General features: G+C 35.9%; 1 protein-coding gene across 9 annotated transcripts in view; it reads left to right on the forward strand.

The window, feature by feature from the left end:
• Positions 1 to 21,664, forward strand: part of UBR3 (ubiquitin protein ligase E3 component n-recognin 3) — a 109,008-nt gene that overhangs the window by 67,755 nt on the left and 19,589 nt on the right. For 6 of the 9 annotated variants that reach the window (XM_061453014.1, XM_061453021.1, XM_061453037.1 and 3 more), the window contains 5 exons: positions 1,743 to 1,853; positions 3,999 to 4,211; positions 4,991 to 5,127; positions 10,615 to 10,700; positions 19,243 to 19,348. In XM_061453014.1, the coding sequence (XP_061308998.1) occupies positions 1,743 to 1,853; positions 3,999 to 4,211; positions 4,991 to 5,127; positions 10,615 to 10,700; positions 19,243 to 19,348 (653 nt within the window). Of the gene's footprint in view, positions 1 to 1,742; positions 1,854 to 3,998; positions 4,212 to 4,990; positions 5,128 to 10,614; positions 10,701 to 19,242; positions 19,353 to 21,664 lie in introns of all 9 variants that reach the window. The other 3 variants (XM_061453030.1, XM_061453047.1, XM_061453074.1) reach the window with 2 other exon arrangements.

Raw genomic sequence — 21,664 nt, forward strand, 5'->3', positions numbered from 1 at the left:
GTTACGAAGCATGATACAGCTGATTCTACAGGAAGAAAAAATATTCAAAAGCTTTGTGCTGCATACAGGATGGGCAAAACAGGCCAACTCTTTCCATAAAGATTCTTTTTGTGCTTTCTTAGCTGATATTTGATGTTCACTGTCAGTCAAAGAGTAGAGTTCTCGCACATGAAAGGAAAATCAATGAAAGTGATTCTTTTTAGTATAGAGATGTATGACTAAGGATTAGGAGATAAAAGTTTATATACTTATATCAATAGGACTATTTTCAGAATCACACAGTGATTCAAGATAACTTGATACAGGTATGCTCCGTGCCCAGCCTGTGGCTTGCTTGGGCTCTCCTTTATTTCTAAATTCAAGAGAACAGAGAAAAAGTGTTCTTGCTAAGACTTTGGGGGTGGTTTTTTATCTTCTGTAACTGCTGTTAAGCAGCCTTGTTAAATACATGCAATTAATAAAGGTTTTCCCAAATTAAATATTTGTCCTGTGGGGTTTATCCAGGTATACCATATCGCCTTACTAAATAGCGCCATTTACTAAATCATGCACTAACCAACAGGAAAAAAAAAGAAAGTTTTTTCTTATTCTGTGGCCTGAGGGTCACAGCACATTATGAATGTCAGGTTGAGGCAGGGTAAACAGGGTTATGTCTTGTGGCTTGAATTTGTAATTTTGTTTTAATTTCCTGCTCATATGCACGAAAAAAAGGCAATGCTAGGGCATCCTTAGAAAATACAACTATCAGAATGGTTATTCATAGTACCCTGGTTTTGAATCATATAGTAAGACCGTTTCAGGGTGAGTCTGCACTAAAAATTGTTTCCCAATTCTGGTAGCTATAAATCTTTTTCTGTTCCTTAAATGTATAACCAGAATCCACATTTCACTCTGTGTATGAAATTTATTTACTTACTTATTTATTTATTTATTTTGAGAAATGGAGATTTAATAATTTGACTACAGCTGCAAATTCTGCAGGAGAGTTTTCCAGAATTCCGTATCAAAACTTGCAGTCGTGCCAGGGTTTGTTTGGTTTTTTTTTTAGTTCATTATTTTCTGAGAACTGCCACTGAGGTAACTTTATATTTCACACATGGGCTGTAAGTAGAGTCTTTGAATGTGGCCAGTATTTTCAAAACAATCCTAGTACAAAACTCAATTCACTAAACAAATGTCTGTTCTCTTTTCCCTTTACCATGTATTATACATAACATTGTTCAACAACTTCCTAAAAACTCTCTAAGTGTTTACACTGAATTTTAATAACAGATCAGGGTTTAATTTTATAACTGTGATCTTGTTATTTTAGTTACATACAGAACTGAATTAGGTGTGTTGGAACAGTTCGTTGTAGAATTAGGTGTGTTGGAACAGTTCATTGCACTTGTACATGGGATAACTTGTGCTATTGGAACAGATGGTGGAGTTAGAGCTGTCTTCATGTTGTAATACAAGAGGTTCTTTAAAGAAGCCATTATCTTAAGTGACAAGAACTGCAGAAGTTTAACTTAGGTGCTTGGCTCCTTGTTGGAAAGAATAGCATAATGGCAGCTATGTAAGTTAGCATAAGGAAATACTTTAAATACTTTATAAAATATTTTTTCTTTATTTCCACATCTTTTGATTTGATAATATGCAAATAAAAATCTGTTTTTTAAATCTTAAAATAAGTTGTCCAAATACCTTTATAGCTTCATATAAGCTGCTCTTTTTTTCTCATGATTTTTGCTTTGTTTTAGAGCTCCTGTCTGCAAGCAGTGTCAATAGGCTGGGAAGGAGGTGTTTATGTACAAACTTGTGGTCACACTTTACACATAGATTGTCACAAATCCTACATGGAATCTTTAAGGGTAAGTGAAACTAAAAAATCAGTTTTGTTTATTTGGCTCTGAACTGTTCTTAGTGGAATCAGTTGGATTTATGCTGTTCAGTTCAGAGAAAGAAAGACGGGATTTATGTGAATGAACAAGGTGTTTTTATTATGTTTCAGGAACTCTAGATACTAAAACTCTTACCACACCTTGACAATATTAACAGAAGTATTCTGTTTTCAGTTATTCTGGCATGTCAGAAAAAGTACTTGGCTGAAATAACCTTGTTGTAAAACAATACAAAAATACAGTAATACAACTTTTTATTTCTGGCGTGGATTTCAGGTAAACCATTTCTTACAGGTTTTTCATTTCTGTTTTATAGATTCATATTTTGATGTTTCAAGTGTTAGAATTTACAGAGAAAGGGAAGACAAATGAGGGGAATTTTACAAGAATAAACTTCTGCTTTTAGTTCTTAATATGAAAACTGAGTTACAGAAAGTTAGATATTTTTTGTCTCTAGCTATGTATGGTATATATTACATATATACACAAAGGCTAGAGAAAGTGAGTTGAAAGAATTTAACTCTTGCGAACTGTGCTTTTTTTCCCTCCTTGGAAAATACTATTGGGAAATTACTGCTATATATGGTTTTAAAATACAGTTTGTTAGTCAAGCCTTAGAAATCGTTGGCTAGGAAAAATACCCATTTCTTTTCACATGGTCTCAGTATGCAGGGTAGTGTTCCATTGATGTTGCTGGCCTCTTTCAACTCCCTCAACCTCTTGCAGACCAATCTTCTGAATGGCACCATAGAATGCTACCACAAGCTCTGCAGTTGTAGAAGGCATCAGATTTTAAGCAATCATTTCATTCTGTATTATTTAGTGTTCTAAAATGAAGACTAATTGATGACTTCTTATTGCATATGAAACAGCCTTTCTATTCACGATTACTTTATGTGGTGTTTGTTTATTTTCTCGTAAATTTTGTTGATTTTTGTTTTCATTTTGACAAAAACTATGAGCAGTGCTTTGTATTTTTAGTATCAGCATTGGTCATACTGTGGAACTTGCTCTAGAGAAACTGGAAGCTGTGCCACATTTATTGGACGCCATGATGAACTGTACTTTTCCATATGACTGTAAAGATGATTTTCAGGGGTAATTGTGTCATCAAGATAATTAAGTAAAATCTGGGCTTTCATGGTAGAATCTTCTTTTACTGAATTTTGGGAAAGTAATCTATTGCAGCATATACACGCTGAAGTCCCTTTTTCGGTGGATTCTCACTTAAAATTGAAGTAAACTGTAGATCCATCTCATTGTATTCTTGAAGATTTCTAATTTACTTCAGTGAACTTTTGATTCTAGATATTACTACTACCTAGATGAATGCATAATAATTTCAACTATTTCCTAGTGTTCCTAATACTGAAATAATTTATATAGACTTGTAGTCATATGGATAAACTGTTTATTTTTACATAATACAATCAGAAATCAACATCCAGAAAGGTACGTAAAAGTCTCAGCTTTCTGGGCTGATATCTTGAAGTTTAAATTACAGTCACTATTAATTTACAGGAGAAGGAGGTGATTGAGGCAGTTCACAAAAGTAAAGCAGTGTTGCTTGCCAGTAATAGGAGTACTCAGGAGAGGTGCTTACTTCTCGATCACATATTTCCATCTCCATTTTTTGATCCTTTATGATAAAGAAAAACAATTTAGAGTTTTGCCATGCTGCCCTCCAATGGCTACTTGATCAGATTTTTTCAGCCTATATTTCTGACAAATATCTTCAAACGTTTCTCATTGATGAAAATAAAATTGTCTTTAAAAGATCTTGTCACAGGAGTTACAAACTTTATTGGAATTGCTAGAAAGAGACAACACATGTGGAATGTTCAAAATACCCCATTAAAGGATTTCTTGTTTATTATGGGGGATATTGTTGATAATGAAAAGTACTTAAAAATTAGGAAAAACAGTTGAGTTGGAGGATTGTAAGACAGTTGCGTAGTTAGGACCTTTTTCACTAAAATGAGGAGCTATTCCAATTACTATTTTTTATAGTTTTTGATTTTAGATCTACTTCTTTAACTACACACCTGAAATATCAAACTAAAAAAAACACGATCTTTTGCAAATTTCAAATACATCTTCATTATTTTCTTTCAGAATGACCAGGTCCTTCAGGGGTTTTCAGTGGACAAAGGAGAATTTACCTGTCCCCTCTGTAGGCAGTTTGCTAATAGTGTTCTTCCTTGTTATCCTGGCAACAACGTGGAAAGAAGTCTTTGGCAAAGTCATAGTAACAAGTGTATGCAAGATCTTGTGCAAGAGGTGGAAGATCTTCAAGAACAGCTGGGAACTTTCCCAGTAAGCATCAGTGTAAGGCAGAAAGATCCTTGTTAATTTGCCTCTACCTTTCAGTTTTTACGTTATGTTGCATTTGTGACCTCTTAGAAACTTGAGAACCGGGGGAAACTTCGTTTTTTCCTGAGATGGAAGACAGCATAATTTACAGCACTTGAACTGCATTACCTACTAAAAATAAACAATTAAAAAGCTAAGACAAAATATGATTAATATCATTTTTATGAAATACAATTCCACTTCTCTCCATAGTAATTTACATGGAATCGAGTCATGTAATATAATTTTCATTTATCATTTCTTTACAATGTAAAAACCCTGATATCCCTGTAACTGGAAGTTATTTAAAGAATGTCTATTTAAGAACATTTTTTGCTATGGATTATTTGTTTTACAGAAAGCAGTTTACAGACCTTCATGTGTTAAAAGCTTCGTGAGGTCTTTCTGAATGGCAGAATTAATTCTATTAAATTTTGCTAGCCTTCTAGTCTTCATGGAAATACAAAGTATTACTTTCATGTACTTGTACAATGCAAATATGCTTTAAAATGACACAGTGACATCCTTAAACCTAGGACATGGACAAACCAGTGATGTTTCCATATTCAGAACAAACCAGAATAACCTTCAGAATAATATAACACTTCCGTGAAATACAGTATTGGCTTTTAATGCATATTTTTCATAGCCTGTAAACGTGTTTTTATAAATATCAAAGTGCTTGCGCTTTGCAATCAGCTACTGCATTTCTTTGGATAAAATTAACTGATCTTCTTGTATATGTTTGCTCATAGTCTGAAACCAATCTCAGTAAAGAAATGGAATCTGTAATGAAAGATATAAAAAGTACCACACAGAAGAAGTATACAGATTATAGTAAGACTCTTGGATCACCTGACAATGATTTTCTGTTTATGTATTCTGTAGCCAGGTAGGTATGGTTTTCTTTTTATTTTTTTCTTTTGTTTTTCACACTAATGGTATTGCCAGATAGTTTACTTAAACAAACCAAAACAGCAGACTTTCTCTCCAAAAAGTACTTTATGAGTACTTAGTAGATCAAGGTTAGATTTTCTAATATTCGTATGCAGGCATATGCAAGATGGAAAGATGCCTCTCAGTTAATTTTTAGCATATGCAGCAGTGGCTTGAAACCTGGGGAACATTCTGTCATTTCCTTATTTCATTTTCTTCTTTATTCAAGGTTTTGTTTTCCATATAATCAGAATTTTCTGTTGAATTTCTTTTGCAGCCTTCCTTTCCCAAACCATCAAATCACCTTTACTCCTGTTTAGCAGAATTAGATTATTTCTATATCACTGCCACTGCTGTGTTGCTGTTATTTTAAATCACAGGGTGTTCTTAATCTCTTCGTCAGATAGTTGTTTTGTTTACTTAAATGGGGATCACAGGAGGAGCTTTTTCTACATCGGCAAGCAGGAATCTCTGTGTGTGAGTCAGACTTCTGAAAAAAGTGTCAAAACTACTAGCATTTTCTCTGTGATGTTTGATTCCAGTTTTATGGCTGTCAGTGACGCAGACACTGTCTCCAAGAAAATCAAAAAGGTCCCTCCTTCCATCTATACCATAAATGTTAAGGTGCTCTGAATGGTTACTCTACTCAGATTTACTGTAACACAGTGTTTTTCCATAAGAAGTTGAAATAGTTAGTAAGCAAAGAATTTTTTTGTGCTGCGAGGACTACAGGGGAGGTGCTGACTGCAAGTCAAGAAAAGAAAGTGCAGGCATGCAAGTGATTCAGTAGTATTTTTTTTTACTGCAGTTTCATAAACTCTGGTTGTTGAGTGCCTTGAGTGTATAAGCAGTGGAAATACTCAAGACGTGGCTCAGCAGGACTCTGGATAAGCAAATCTAAAGCTCAGCTTTTGCAAGAAGGTTGGACTATGTGATCTCCAGAATTTTCTTCCAACCTACATTATTGTATAGTTCTATTAAAAGAAATATTGTCTATATTTTTAAAGGTGTCTTTACTGTGCCTCAAGAGCAGCAATTAAACTTTATACATAACAGATTATATTAAGTGGTATATGCTATACAGGATTAAGTAATGTTGAGATTTTTAGCAACAATGCATTTGGTCACTACAGTTTAATATCTTTCCAAAAATACAAAGGACTCAAAAGTCATGTTCCCCATATCAAAGTATGATTACTTGTAACCATAATTTGATGTTCTATTTAAGGTAAAAAAAGGGCATTATAATACATTTCTGGGTGTAATGTTCTATGGTTTAAAAAATGATAGCTAAATCTCTTTTAAATATTTCTATATTTTATTATATTTTATTAACACCCCACACCGAAGATTTTTGTTTTCATTTCAAGAGTTAAAAATACCTCAAAGCAGAACAGTGTTTCATTGCTGCTTGTACAGCTGGAGAGAGAAATCATGGTTGACCACTAACATTAGAATATGCCACCTGTACTCATTGTGACCCCTCCTTGTTAGGCTGGACTTGTGTCAGTGGTTTCCTATTTATTCATGGCTGAAGGATTTTGGGTGTTGGGTCCAGTCTTGCATATTGTTACCATAACTCATAAGGTCACTTAGCAGGGGCAGATTAGCTGCAAAATGGTTAATCTCTCTTGCCTTTCGATTTGGCAATTCAGATTTGCAGGCTTCTACTACTTGATAATCACATAGCTAGGTTGAAAACCCCTGAAACTTCTAAAAAGACATTTTAATACAGCTTCATAGTTTCTGTTTGTGGAAATAAATATATGAGCTCATCATCTCCCAGAGCAAAATAGCTTTCTCTGTATGATCTCAGTATGTTATGTTTAATTTTAAGTATCCAAACAATGGATTATCCACAGTTAAATTACAGGCTAACTTGCTTTCTGGAAATTATTTCTGTCATTCATCCTGTTTCTTCCTTATTTCCATCCAGTTCTTTCTGAGGTAACGATAACCTTGTGTTCCTTACCAACCTTTGAGCATTTCTAGTTTCATGTATCTGAAACATTTCGTTGTTTTTGGTCAGAACTTCTACAGCTGTTATTCATTTCATCCTGGTATTTAACATACAAATTAAGTGGTCAAGATGATAAGTAGTCTCCATTTAAATAAGCATTTGAATGCAATTATATTTTTATTCACTTCATATATTTGCAAGTGAATTAAACACTCTTAATCTTTTTATAAGTCATGTTCCGGTTTTGGCCAGAAAATGACATCACCTGCAGCTTTCTTAAAAGATGCTAGTTTACAGCTGGAGGCCAGCTTTGAAATGTATTTCCGCATGCTGGAATGGGAATACTACTGGTTACACAAGATGTAGCTGCTTCCCACAGCTTATCCTTTCTGCTTCAGGAAAACCAGGAACTTTTCTTCCTTCACTCTTGCTTACCCAGGCAGTTGTCACTGGTAGTAGAAAAGAGAAATTACAAGCAAATTGTCTACCACCCAGTGGGAGAGCTAGCCCCTGTCTGCTTTCCTAGCAAAGGAGGCACTAGGGGTCTTGGTATCCTGATTTGTATGCACAGCTGGAAATGCAGCTCCTCAGCTACCTCCTCTTTCCCTACAGTCTTACCTTGTTAAATTTATGACCTTTTCATATGCACCCCTGTTGGTTTTGCTACCGATCTTAAAAGATTAGTGCATCATTTGCAAATCGTGTGTGCCTAGCTTTAATTTCAGTAGCTCCACGTTCATAGCCCTGATGACTGTCGTTTGTGGCAGTACCTTGGAGGCCTCTTTCTGGGTTGCACAGCAGTACATTTTGTTCTTTTGTTGTCTATGTAAACAAAGCTTTTGGTTTTGCTGTCGACTACATATAGACTAATATGAGAACCTTCAGTTCTTCCCTTCCTGTCCGTGTTTCAGTATCCATTTTGTTATTTTCTTTTCATATAGGTATGTTGTCTCTGTAAAGTGAAATGGAAAAACTGGTAGTACTTAACTTGATTCTTGTGTCCCAATAAAAAGAGGAGGTCCATCCAAATATGTTCTCTTTCTGGAAAGGGCATTGCATTTTTGCGTCCCCCTACTCTGTCCTGTTACAAATTCTGAGAAATACCTTCCCCCACACCCCATATGTTCCTTTAATGAAAGCTCCCAAGAAGAGATGAAGCGGGAGTCTGTACAGTTGAGCCAAATTGGTCTTCTCAGTTTTTTTCTGTGAGTGAGGAAGATAAAGCCAGTGTTCTACAAAATCGTTGCTCCAGTGAATGATACAAAGATTTCTAGATACAGGAAACAGCCACTCATAGATTTTCTTTCTCCTTCCTTCATGTTAAGGAGGCCGAGATGGAAAAGGATGCTTTCAGAGACCACTCTGTGTTCTATCTTATATCAGATGCCCCAAGTTTTTCTTCATTGCTTTTCTTCAGTAAAGGGCACATGGTGCTCAGATCCTCAAGGCAGAAGGGAGCCTGAATTAGGAGGAGATACACTGGTCTCTTTCAAAATTATTTAGGACTGTACATGATGTTGAACATTTTATAAAGTAGAAATGTTTAGTTCCACAGAAGATGCTTTCTCTACTGTGCACTTTCATGCCAAAGTTCAGGTATGTTTTGAAAGAGATGTGTTAGAGAAAAAAGCTATTTTATGTTTTCAAGAAGGTTGAACTGTAAGCTGCTGTCTTTGAGGGGCTGGGGGCAGTGAAAAAGTGTGGGACGTGAGAGTTGGTATGGTATGTATGATGGAGTATGTGTTTCCACAAATCTCTCTCCTAACATTCCATGTAGCAAAACACACAACAGCTCGCATGTATCGAGTTTGTTTTTTCTTTTGTTTTTCAGAATTGTCCCTGAGGCTTGTTCTGTAAAATTGCACATATTTATTGGTGAAAGGGAAATTTAAAATTCTAGATCTAGGAACTTATTCTTAGACATTCTGGTAGTGGGTTTGATTTAGGTCTTAATTATCTTGGTTTTAATGGAAGGCTGCCATTGATTTTGTTCTACAAATTAGTTTTCAGAAGGTTCGTAGAAATAAAACATACTGGTTGCCTTTGTATTTGCATGATGAACTAGCACGTACTGATCTACAGTTGCTATTTTGTCCAGTAATATGAAATCCCTCTCCCTGCTTCCTTGCTGGTAGATTTTTAGAAGTTCAGTGAGCACTGCAAATCGCCTGAAGAGTGGAAAATTCCCCTGTCACACAGATGCCCTTATCAGCAGCAACCAGATGGAGCTCTGAGAAGGCACATTATCAATGTTAAATTGCCTTTTCTGAGTAGAGAGGATTAAAGCATTCCTTCAGAAATGAGTGGCATAAGCTGCAAATTTAGGGGTAGTAATATTCTGAAATGTTACTATTTTTAAAACCATGCGAAAGTATCTTAACAAACACCGCATATCAAAAATGTTATTTCAAGCTGATGGAGCTCAAATATGTAAAAAAAAAAAAGTTTTGAATAATATAGTCATCCTGTAGTTTCTTCTTTAGATATGTGGATGTATGTTCTTATCTTGGATATATTATGTGCCTAAAATTCTAAAATAGTTTTTAATATGTATTCAGCTTCATTATATTGCACCTAAAATTGTTCAGTTCTTAGTTAAAGGACAAAATAAGTTTAGCCTGAGCTTTGCAGTTTGGATTAAAGTAGCAAAATAGCATTTCAGAATAATAGAATTATATTCCTTTAATTAAAGAAATGTACGTTGACTTATTAAAGCAGCTCTCAGATAACATAACGTAAATTGTTTGCTCCAAGTCTTGGAGGTAGAAGATAATGCAGTACTGAAACATCCAATTGCAAAATTAAACAAAGCTAACAAATTGGGCCTAAACAATTCTTGCCTACGTATCAGATTACAGTAATACTACGAAAGAAAGAGTCAGTGTGACATACAGGGATTTAGTGACACAACTCCCGTGTCATACTAATGGGCTGCAGTGAATACCAGTGTTTCATTTAGAATTAACCTACAAGGCTTTTATTAACAAATTTATCTATAAAGGTCAGTGCTTCCGTTATAATTCAGGCAGTTTTCTCACTTAATTACTTGATGGCATATCCATTGTACTGTCTGTTTGTTTAAAGCAAAACAAGAGTCCTGCCAATAAGGGAACACTTTCTAGACATGTCTGATTGATTGAAATTTAGCCAATTTGTACATTGTCGTTACAGATTTGCACATAAATTATCAAGGAGTTGTGTATGCTTACAGAAAAAAGCCTCAGAATTAATTTTTTTTATTCTTCAATCACAACCATTAGCAGCTTCTTTTATATAGTACTTGCTAATCGAACCACTTAAAATCTTATATGTCAGTATTTTGATAAAGCTAGTTTGAGTCATATTTTGGCAGTATCTCGGACTAAAGATTAGTTCACAGGATTCTTTTACTTAGTGGAGGCTGGGAGTTTGTGGTAACTCTTTTATGTCTATAGAAGCTTGAATAATTCTGTTCCATTCAACACAGTTATGTTTTTCTTGCAGAACAAACTTGGAACTTGAACTGGTCCATCGAGGAGGCAATTTATGTTCAGGAGGGGCGAGCACAGCTGGGAAAAGATCATGTTTAAGTAAGATTTATGTTACGAAGTGCAATTTAAACTATTAGAATATTGAGTAAAGATGTCTAGTTCTTTCTAGCATTTTCTAGATTATATCAGCTTTTCTTTAAAGAACTTTTTTTCTTGCCTTACTCTGAGTTTTGTTGCAATTTGAGAAATCTGAAATCTACTTTGCACAAATTATTCATTAGAGATGTTCATGTGCTGTGAGTATAATTATTTAGAACTCAATTGTCATAGTATTCATTTAATGTTTTTTGGTAAGTAAAATGAGAAGTATTTTAAGGGTTAAGCAGGAAAGCTTCGTTTCACCCTGGCTATTGCTTGTAATAGTAAAATAGTTTGTTTCTCTGAGTGCTAATGTGTCTGATGACTAACTAGGTCTCATACTTAGAAATTTGCAGCTACCATGTCCCTTGTCTTCAGTTTCCCTAGCTCTTTCTCTGACAGGAGAGTTTAGCAAATTTTCTTTGGTAGAAATTCTCAGATCTTCATTGTTCTAAAACCTTTAGTATTTGGCAAATAAACAATTCTGCTATCATACTTAATAATTTTTTCACCACTCTTACTATTTTGCCATTAACTCTGTGTGTCTCGAAATGAACCAATGTTGCTTGTTCATCAAAATAGATTACTGGAACAAACTAAACTTGCAGAAAGTTGAAGATACTTCTCATACTTAAAAGTATGGAAATTATCATCCTAACAACAAGCTTTAAGATTACGTTAACTATGGCTTTTAAACTTTTAAAAACACACAGTAGTTTAGAACTATTGCTTTTAAAAATACATGTTAGTTTACAAAATTTCAAATGTTTGAGATATGTAACTTCTTGGTAGCAGCAAATCTGATTTTAAACTGTGTGTTATTTGTCTATATAAAGAGTAAAATAGCCCAAGAAGGAAAACATAGGTTTAAATCCTTGTCTTCAGAAATGTGTATATATTTAGAGAGAAGAATTTTTTTTCTCCATGACGTGATTTGGCTGTTTTTGTGTACTTGCCCACAAAGGCTTAATCTGAAATTGGTGGAGTGTTTCTTCTGATTGGAAGTTGTGCTGATGATGCTTTTAGGGTTACAACATTTCTTGATATTTTTTGTTTGTTTCTACTTAGAACACATTGCATTTTATTTACTGACTAATATTTTTCTGTTCCCTTCTTAAACTGTTGTGCATGTGTTGGGTGTGGTGTACACAAAGTAGTGCTTTCTCCTGCAGCTGCTGCATTACTTTTAAGGATTCTAGCATGTATTTCTGATGAAGTAGAGACAGCATTTAAACACAATGCACTTGCTTTTTTCCACCACTTTAGAATGTGTGTAGAATGGTACATTTTCTTATTTAGATCTAAATCAGTCATGTTGGTGGCTTCTAGTATCTGCCTTGCACTGGAGAAAACTTGAAGGCCTTTAAAGCTTTTGGATGAGAGTTGTTATGTGTATGAATGTATTGTTGCTTTAAACAGCATGGACCTATACATGTCATCTATTCATTCTTAAAATGTACACATGCTGTTTATGTTCTCTGTTGGTACTTATTTGGTAAAATTGTTGTGTATCAAAATAGTCATATTTAATCTTGCATGAAAATAGGCTCATTTTTAATGTTAGGTAACAGGGTTCTCCTAGGACAGAACTGTACAGTACTTCCATTTTGTAGTATTCTGTTTAGTTTTGGAGCTTAGGCTAAGTATGTTTAGTGGGAAGCAGAATTATTTCTCCATATATAGAAAGGTTTGTTTTCAAGAAACTGTTATATAATAGGCCAGGTTGGACGGGGCTTTGAACAACCTGGTCTGGTGGAAAGTGTCCCTGTCACTTCAACCAGGGGGGTTGAAACCAGATGAGCTTTAAGGTCCCTTCTAACTCAGACCATTCTGTGATTCTGCGATAATTATGCGAGTTTCTTTCACTGCCCATTCCTTATTGTTGCATTTAAAGATAAAAAATTGCAGTTCTTCAGATACTTTACATTCTGTAATAAATTTTATTATCTTTCCATGCTAATTTCTTTTTCCAAGAGGATTACCTCCTGGATTTTTTTAAAGTTTCACTCAAATATACCTTCAACTTCTTCATGCTCTTACACAGTGAAGAAAGGGTGACCTTGAAAATCCATGCCCCATCTAGAACTTGAATACTGTTTTCTTTAAAGTCTTGCTTGCACAGTATTGAAACTGCTCTTGTTTTTAAACGTCATTCATGTCAGGTCCAGCAGAAGTAATCTAAAATATAGCCCATTTTTGTCTGTCTTATCTGTGAGATAATGAGGTGTCTCTTCTGAGATCAAGCAACCCACTGTGTCATGTAAGAACTGTAAAGTTTGTTGATTAGATATTGCAGAAAGAGGGGTATGTAGTCCCAGGTTAGCTGTTACAGTGGCAAGCATCAGAGAACAAAAAGGTCAAAAACTCTTTTAGTAGACTGCACCTTGAGGGCAGCTGCTCTTGGGAGGTAAAATTAAGAGTGATTAATGTAGCTGTTAGTATTAGTGATTGAATCTGTGCAAGAAGAATGAAGAAGAAAATTTGGCTGTAAAATTGGCCATTTTAAGGTTTAAATTTTTGTGTGTGTTATGACATGGTATGCAACCAAAAAATCCAAATAGAGTCCTATTCTTATTACTTTAATGTTAAATCCTGTTTTAAGGACCACATTACAGTTTTAGTCTGTGGCCTTGAAGATCTCATGGGCTATGGGGATAGTTATGATGTATAGCAATTGCACAGTTCTTACTTCTCTGTTGTGTGTACATGTTTTTCTCTGCCATTGTTACTCTGGTAATCTTGCAGTAGTAGAGCGAAAAATTTCCAAAATTTAAAAGTTGTCTATAAATTAAATATAATCTAGTCCTTTCTTCCTTGTAATTTTAAATAGTTCTTTCTTTCTGGCTGCTTTCTTTTCTTTTTTCCTTTTTCCCTTTGTGATAAGGATAGGATTAAGGTTTTTTTGGAAGGATTAAATATTGTGTCACCTTGTCCTTTGGCTTCAGTTTCCCGGCATAGGAGCTCCTTATCCGTCTACTTCCCTCAGATGGCAGAGTCTGGCATTTCAGCATGAACTGCATTAATTGGAAAGGACAGTAATTTACAGGGGGACATCAAAAAAGTATTTAAGACTTGTGTAAGCTCACCTGAAATGTCCAGCACCTTCCTTACTTTTGTGATAGTTCTAACCATTAAGAAACCGTTTTGCTCTACTGGGTATTTTGTTTGGCTGGGTTTTTTTCTCCTCTTGTTCCTTTGAAGCCTGTGATTTGTGTTTGTAGATGGCTCAGCAGTGTCATCTGTCTTGATTAAAATGTTAGTATCAATTTCATCAGTGCTTCTAGTGTTTTTGTGAGCAGAGAAAGTCATCTGGATGTGAAGCATTTTCCAAGCTCTTCATATTCCTTCTGTATCAGATTTTTCAACCACACTGATAGTAATGACTGTCTCATTTTACCAATATGGTCAGTGGTACTTGGGACCACTGAGTATTCACTGTCTTCTTCCTGTAATCTATTAGTATGAATACGGTTGCAAAGTTTCCTACCAGATCTCTGCAGTCACTGAAAATAAGAATAAAATTAGTTTTCAGGAATGCTTTTTCCCTTGGCACAGGGGGTTTCTGTGGCTGCTTGGGTTTTTTGGTTTGTTTTAGTGTTTTGTTCTGTTTAATTTTTTCAGTTAGTCTGGCAGTCTGCAGGTCTTTGGTGCCCATCCTTTCATGCTAGATCGTAACCATTTCCTAAAAACCTTGGTATGCCATTCATACCTAGGGTGAGAGAGGCAAAGGTAGATACTGTTGAAATTCTATTGCTGAAGTTGATTACATACACTGGCAAGTTTGGTGTCGAGGATAATTAACTGCTTCATCAGCAATTAAGACTTTGTAAAGACTATTCATGTCTTAATGCCTTAATAAGCTTTTCCTGACCTTCACATATTTTTTTTCTTCACTGATTCCAATCTACTGGATCAGCGATGAATGGGAAGATGCTGTCAGCAGGTCTTTGCAGCTGTTGTTGCTAAGTGGACTATATAAATCTCTACAAGGAGACAAAAATTCCTCAATCTCCTTATTAAGAATCAAGTCCCATCTGGTTGTGTCAAGTCTTTTTTGTTATAATGTACATTCTTCCTGATAGTCCAAGAAACTCTGGGGCAAGAGCATAATGTCTCTAGTCTAGTCCGATCTTCATGCAGCTCTTGAGAAAAGGGGTGTTTTCAATTCCACTTGTGGTGAACTGCTGTGTCACTGACTTTTGTGGTCTTTTGACATTGTAAACATGAATACCAATTTATAGAATGAAAAAAATAGAAGAGTAGATGGAAATAGCAAAGTAGAAGTTTTTGATAGCAGTATATTATTTACATCTATCTAAAACATGAATATGAGAGAGAGTGGGAAATAAACACATCATCTAGACTTTTGCAAGCAAACCAAAGTCAGCTAATTCCTTAATTTTCTTTGTCATCATTATCGCAGCACAATTGCTATACATTGTGGAAGTGGAATTAATAACAGAAAAAATCTTCTGATTTCAGCTTTCATAATTTGAGAGTCTAAAGTCAAGTGACTGGAAGGAGGAAGATGAAAAAAAGGCAACAAAAGTCATGTGGAAATTTGGGATCTCCTTGGCAAAGATCAAACCAAGATTACTAGTGAGACCAAAACTTACATCTGCCTGTAACTTCCTGAATCACTAATTCCTTAATACAAAAATTTGTAAAGAATGCAACTGCAGGCAGTATGGATAAATAGACAAAGTACCCATTATCTTTAGTTTTTATGGGAGGAGCAGCATGAGAACACTTCTTCATATAGCGCCAGTCCGTGTACAAAGACAAGGCCTTATCCACTGAGCTGCTCCCATTCCGATTGAGTTTATCGCTCCTCTCTCACAACAGGATAACATTAAGAAGAAGAGCTGATACAAGAACAGTTGAAAAGAATGTACCAAGAGCAGCAATGTATGGTACAACAGGTTTATTTTCATGATTTTTAGAAATGGAATCAGGATGGCTAATCTGACTCAAAGATAACCCTCGTGTCTAACTGCTAATCGAGGTGATTCTAGTAAGTGTTTTATATAAGCTTTACATGTATTCTAAGAAAACAAAGACCATCTAAATAAGTTGGGGGAATTGAGGCAGCACTGCTTTAATGTAGGTGATATTTGAGCCATATGAATGTGTTTTAAAGCCAGTAATAATTTTGCCCACTTAAATCTCTAAAACTTGGAATCTTGCCAAGCCCCTCCTGAGTTTCCACAATAAGTTACATTGTGCATTCTAATTTTGTGATTTTTGTACTTATTCAATTTAACTTGATGCAGTCAGTCTCAAATATTACAAGGTTTTTGGGAAAGGAGGACCTGGTTCAAATTAATTTTACTGTTTACTTCTCATGGTTTATTATCAACAGACCTGTAGTTCTCATTCAGTTGTGAATTCATAATTACTGTTCTCTAATTTTGTTGCTGCTATGCTTTCTAAAATTAATATTCTACCAAATTTTGTTAAGAATGTTATTTTGATGACTTTGATCCTGTCTTTCCATTTCATGAAGGTGGTCTGTCCTGGAGAGAACTGGCTGTAAGATACGCTGTTGAGCGGTGGTAGGATTTGGGATGTCTGGCGTAGCTATGGCCTTCCCTCCCATTCTTCAGCAGAGTAGGCAAGGTTCTTGGCTGTGGGCCATTGTCATGTTAATGTTCTGCTGCTACTTGGTTGGGTTTTTTTATGGGGTGTTTGGGTTTTTTCTAGGTCTATTCTGAGCTTCTAAGTAGGGTATAAGAGAATGGGAGGATGTTCTGTAATTTCATATTTATATTTTGGAATGATGCTTTCACACAAATACCCAGGGAAAATAAACCTCTGGCGTTCATTTGACTCAGAGCAGATTTTTGCCATTCCTCATGAAGTAAGAATGTGGTGAAACACCAAGTACTTGGTGCACAAAGAAGTTGCCCGGTCTGCATTCTCAGAGCTCTGGTGTTTTCCCTGGCTTTCTCCAATACTCCATAATTACAGTAAATTTGAGGTAAAGCAATTGGAGTCGCTGTGGTGTAAAACAGAAGAATGTGTTTGTGAGGAAATAAACCTTTGTGTATTCCTCTGGCTAGTCCTAAGTATTTGCTGATTGTTAGAAATCTTCTCAGATAATGCCAATATGAAGGCAATAGCCAAATCGGAACACAATTTTACTGACTTGGAAGGTGGCTGCCGCCAGGCCATTGTTGTGCGGCACTGGGGGCAGTATTATTCCTTTGTCATGGGCTAGAAGCAAGCATGGCATTGACTTGGAGAGCATCATAAAATTTTTAAGTCAATTCATTAAAAATATTTCATAAAAAGTCATTGTAACTGTATCTTATTACCTACTTCCTCCCTTTACATTCATGTGCTAAACACGTTTTCTTCCAAAGGACTGATAGCCACCTTGATCACAAACAGAAATTACTGTCTTACGAGACTGCTATACGGAACTTTTCTGTTCAGATTCAGTTGATGATAGAATATATCTTGAATCTATAAATGTTACATGTTTGGAAATTACAAATAAGTTCTCCAGTGCTAGAATTTGATGCTTGCCTGCTTATTTTTGTCTTCGTAAAAGCTCAGGAAAATAGCTGTTAAAGGAACAGAGGGTTCATTAATTATGCTAAGTTGCCTTGTTTGAGGCAAGGAGCAGTTCAGAAAAGAAAAAAGTAACTTTCCCTTTAGTCACAGAGAGGCAGGAGGGAAGGAATGGTCTAATGGGTTTCATTCCAAATCAAACCATACTGGAGGGGGGGGGGTTTATCATTTTGATGAACTATCAGTATATTTTCAGGGATTTGAAGTTTGTCAGAAAAGCCATGTTTTGCTGGAATCTCTTACCGGGAGAAAAGATGACTTATTTTGTCCTCAGTGACTGTTCTTATTCAGAAAGCAGGTGACAGCAATCAATTCCAATGCCATCTACATCTCCAATTATTTTACAAACCCCAGGAGCTAATTACAGCCCTCAGGCTCTGGCAGTCAGCTGACTTCATCATGCGCCTCTTTTGGCTGTTGCATACCTCTGAGTAATTGTCTATTTATGGAAAATAAATTAATAGCTGCTATTTCTACTTTAAAAAGAGGACCTGTGAGTGAGTGTGTAGGCTGAGTTGTAGATAGGAGGAAGATGAAGAGAGTAGGAGGCAAAGATATCAACTAAAGGAATAAAAGAGGAGTGAGGGGAAAGGTGATGTCAAGATGCTAAGGGAAAGAGTTAAAAGGAAAGGGAGGAAGGAGGCAGTATCCCAGAAAATTGAACAGGAGAAGCAAACATGGCAGCAAATGGCAAGATACAGTGTGACAGGAGGAAAAAAGTGAGCATTATTGTGGAAAATAGTATTTTAATATAAACCTGTGAAGATAAAATATGCTTTGTTCCCAAATTGTAACTGTATTGTAAACACAGAGAAGTCTGAGTCCTTGGCAGTCCCTGACCTAGTTGAAGGTATCCCTGCTCATTGCAGGGGAGCTGGACTAGATAACTTTCCAACCCAAACCATTCTGTCGTTCTTATTATACCTTGCTGGAAACGCTTTCAACAGAGATGTTGCCTGCCTTCCTGGCTTGCTTAAGGGGAGGAAGGATAGCCGTTATTATCTTTGTATTGATCAGTTGATTCATAGAAAAATTAAAACTGTGCATTTTAATACAAGATACTGCAGTAATGTGTGTGCATAATAACTTGAGTGTCCTTTGTTCAAAAGGTTCTGGAAGTGTCTTGTAAATATTATGGACACAGTGGATATACAGAAGGTTTTGAATTGATGAATATCAGCAAACTTTGCCTGCAGCTCGTATAGACAAATCTCTGCCATTGTAAAGACTGTTGCTATTTCTGTGTCACTGCTGCGTGGTCAGAAGTTTGTTTGGATTTTTTTGTTGGTTGGGTTTTTTCTCTTACTAAGGTTACCTACCTACCAAATAACCTTATGAAGGCATAAGTGACCCTGCTATAGGCCGGAACTTTAGCAACTTCAGGTTAATTTAAAATACGTTGTGTACAGAACTTAACTGTGAGAGAGGAGAATAAAAGCTGTGTGTTAAAAGTATATCGGTCTCTATTCAGAAGAGATGTTTAGGATATCATGGCTTCTGGCATAAACTAGAGAGGGAAGTGAAGTGTGCATGTAACCTTAGCAACACAGCAGCGTATGTAACATATGAAACAGGATTTTTTTAAAAAGCCCTATAATTAAGTAAGTGGAGCTGGTGTTTCATGAGCACTGAAACAAGTGGGATGTGGTTGGAGCTTTCTAAGCAGCCTTTCCCTGCTTCAGAATGCGAGGAGAGGAAAAAAATAAATGTTTTAATCTACATGCATATGTTCTCTGCCTTCTATCGAAATCTTGCTTTTCTTCTAAACCTGTTTTAATGAACAGATAATAAAAATGTGCTTGTTAGGGTACTAGCTTATTTGGAATGAGATGACAGGCATCATGCAAAATAAATGATGGCATCTTAATGTAAAATACTTCCTAGTATTATATGTAATAATCAGCAATCTGTCTTCTCCACCTTTCAGATCAGCTGTTCCACGTGTTGGCCATGCACATGCGCCTGTACAGTATAGACTCTGCGTACAATCCATGGAGAAAACTGACCCAGCCAATACAGGATAAAAATTCAGAGCAAGTATTTTAATTTATCAAATATTAATTTTACTTTGTGAAAGAAACATCCTTACAGAGGAGCTTTGGGTAACTTTCTGTCTTAATGTAAATTCTCTGTGAGGCAGGCTGATGAACTTCACATCTAAAAGTTGTAGGTATATGTTTTTAAAAATAAATTTTCAGATTTCTTTTATATAATATCTGACACATTCCAGTTTTAAGTTAAAGCTTAAACACACCACTTGCAAGCTTAAGCATATGCAGATTTAGCAATATTGCATAAGTGGATAGGTGCACTGCTGGTTTTGGTATAGATGCTAGACAAAATTTACATTGAGATTAAGTTCAAGAATAATGTATTGAAAATCAGGCAATGACTAATAGCTGTTACAGAAATAACATAAGTAGGTCTAATACATTTGAGAAGTAATTCTACTTTAAGCTGAAAATTTTCCTCATGCTTGTTATTTTAAACAAGTTATTTACCTCAGTTTGCTTTTAAAACATTAACCTGTGCAAGGATTAACAATATAATAAATGAAGCCATGTATCTGTGTTCTGCAAGGCCTCTTATCCCAGCGTAAGACCCTTCTCTTTTCAGATTCTACCTTGACGGTGAGAATAAAGGTTTCTCACCTAACAATAGATGATTATTTTTCCTCATAGGAGGAAAATAGGTTTCTTTTTTTTTTTTTGGTTTGTTTTTTTTCCCTTTGGCACATGGAGCATCTTCATAGCTAAGGTCTCCACTTTACGGCTTGCAGTAGTGTTGAAAGACTGTCCTTTTAGTGCCTATGCATCCATGTATTCGTCAGTGTGTTTCTAGGAGCCTAAAGTGGAAAGCATTACGGAATTTCAGGAATTGATATAGGACAGCGGGGCTACAGTCCTACTCGGCAAATTGGGAAAAATTATTAAAACAATTGTGCTTGCTTCTAGTTTGAGATTTTACTCTTTGTTCTCTTGGACCCAGGTCTCTTTTTGCAGTCAACATTAGATTATTGCAAATGGTCTATAAGCTATACTGTTAATTAATTAAATGAGATTAACAGAACAGTTTATAGACCATTAGCAGAACAAAGCATCAGTTTTATTACCTGGAAACCTATGTCATTCAGCATGCATTCAGACCACTTTGAGAGGCTGTTTCCTGTGATTCTGCCCTGACCTACATGTAAGGTTGACTGACTTATACCAGGCAAAACTAAGATCACGTTCCTTAGGCTCTTGGCAGGCAGAATGGCTGTGGGACTGATTGTGCACTTCTCATTTTGGAATTTGAAGAGCTTGCTGGCTTTGGAAGCAGCTGTTAATAGAGGGGCTGCTTTTTCTTTATCTGCAACTTTTTTTCACCCTTACAGACTTGATGGAGTTCACCCTGCATTGGTCATATCAAGGTTAGATCGCTGCAAGTTAGGTTTCATTAGGCAATATATGAATCACCTAGAAATTAATGGTACAGTAGGCCATACAGTCTTGCTTTACAGGAGGTGCTGCATGTTGAGAATGCATTTGAGCAGTTCTGTTGTTTTCTGCACTGGTTTTCAGGTTTTCTTGGTAGACTTGCTGATGCGGATTTGGCATTACATCCTAATTGGCACTGCATCCTTCATGGTTTAAGAGGCTGTAACTGAGAGATCATCCATTTTTCCATGATGCAGTTTACTGTTAGGATGCACAGATGCACTCGTGCTGGGATTTTTTTGCTCCCTCTTCAGAATGTTTTTCCTACCTTAATCTGCAGGCCCTGGAAAGCTGCAGAGGAGGCAACTTGGGGACAGGTTTTTAATGCATAAATTAGAGCATAAGATGCATAGCCATAATTTTATTTTAGAATTTGAAGTTGTAGTTGTACTTGAAGATGGCATTTATAGGATTGGTGTGTATGATCTAATTGCACATTTCTTAGTCACCCAGCTTTCTGAGAAAGCCAGAATAGCAAACTTCTTAAGTTACAGGAAAGAATACTCAGAGCAATTAGAAGGCGATGCACTCACTGCTCTAAATCGAAGAAGATTAGAAGGTGGTGGAAAAATAACCACTGCAGATTTTAGATGTTGATAGCACTCTGGCATTCTGAAGCTAACCAGGTAATCTAAATCATCAGCCGGAATGGCACACTGGGCACATGAGACTTTAAACAGAGGCTTGTAAAATATCAATGAGAAGAAAAGATTGACTGCATTACTGTGATTCAAATAATTTAAGATCAGGAAAGTCACAGGATGCTACCCAACATGCTATCCAATTTTGTTTTGTTTTTACTTATGCTTATTATTTCAGTTGAACGCAATTTCCATAGAAGTTACTTGTGTTCTATCTATTTAAAAGGCT

This window comes from Pezoporus flaviventris, unplaced genomic scaffold (genome assembly GCF_033815535.1).
Source record: "Pezoporus flaviventris isolate CSIRO_AGI_PZ_B2104156 unplaced genomic scaffold, CSIRO_AGI_Pfla_v1 ptg000001l, whole genome shotgun sequence".
NCBI lineage: Eukaryota > Metazoa > Chordata > Aves > Psittaciformes > Psittacidae > Pezoporus > Pezoporus flaviventris.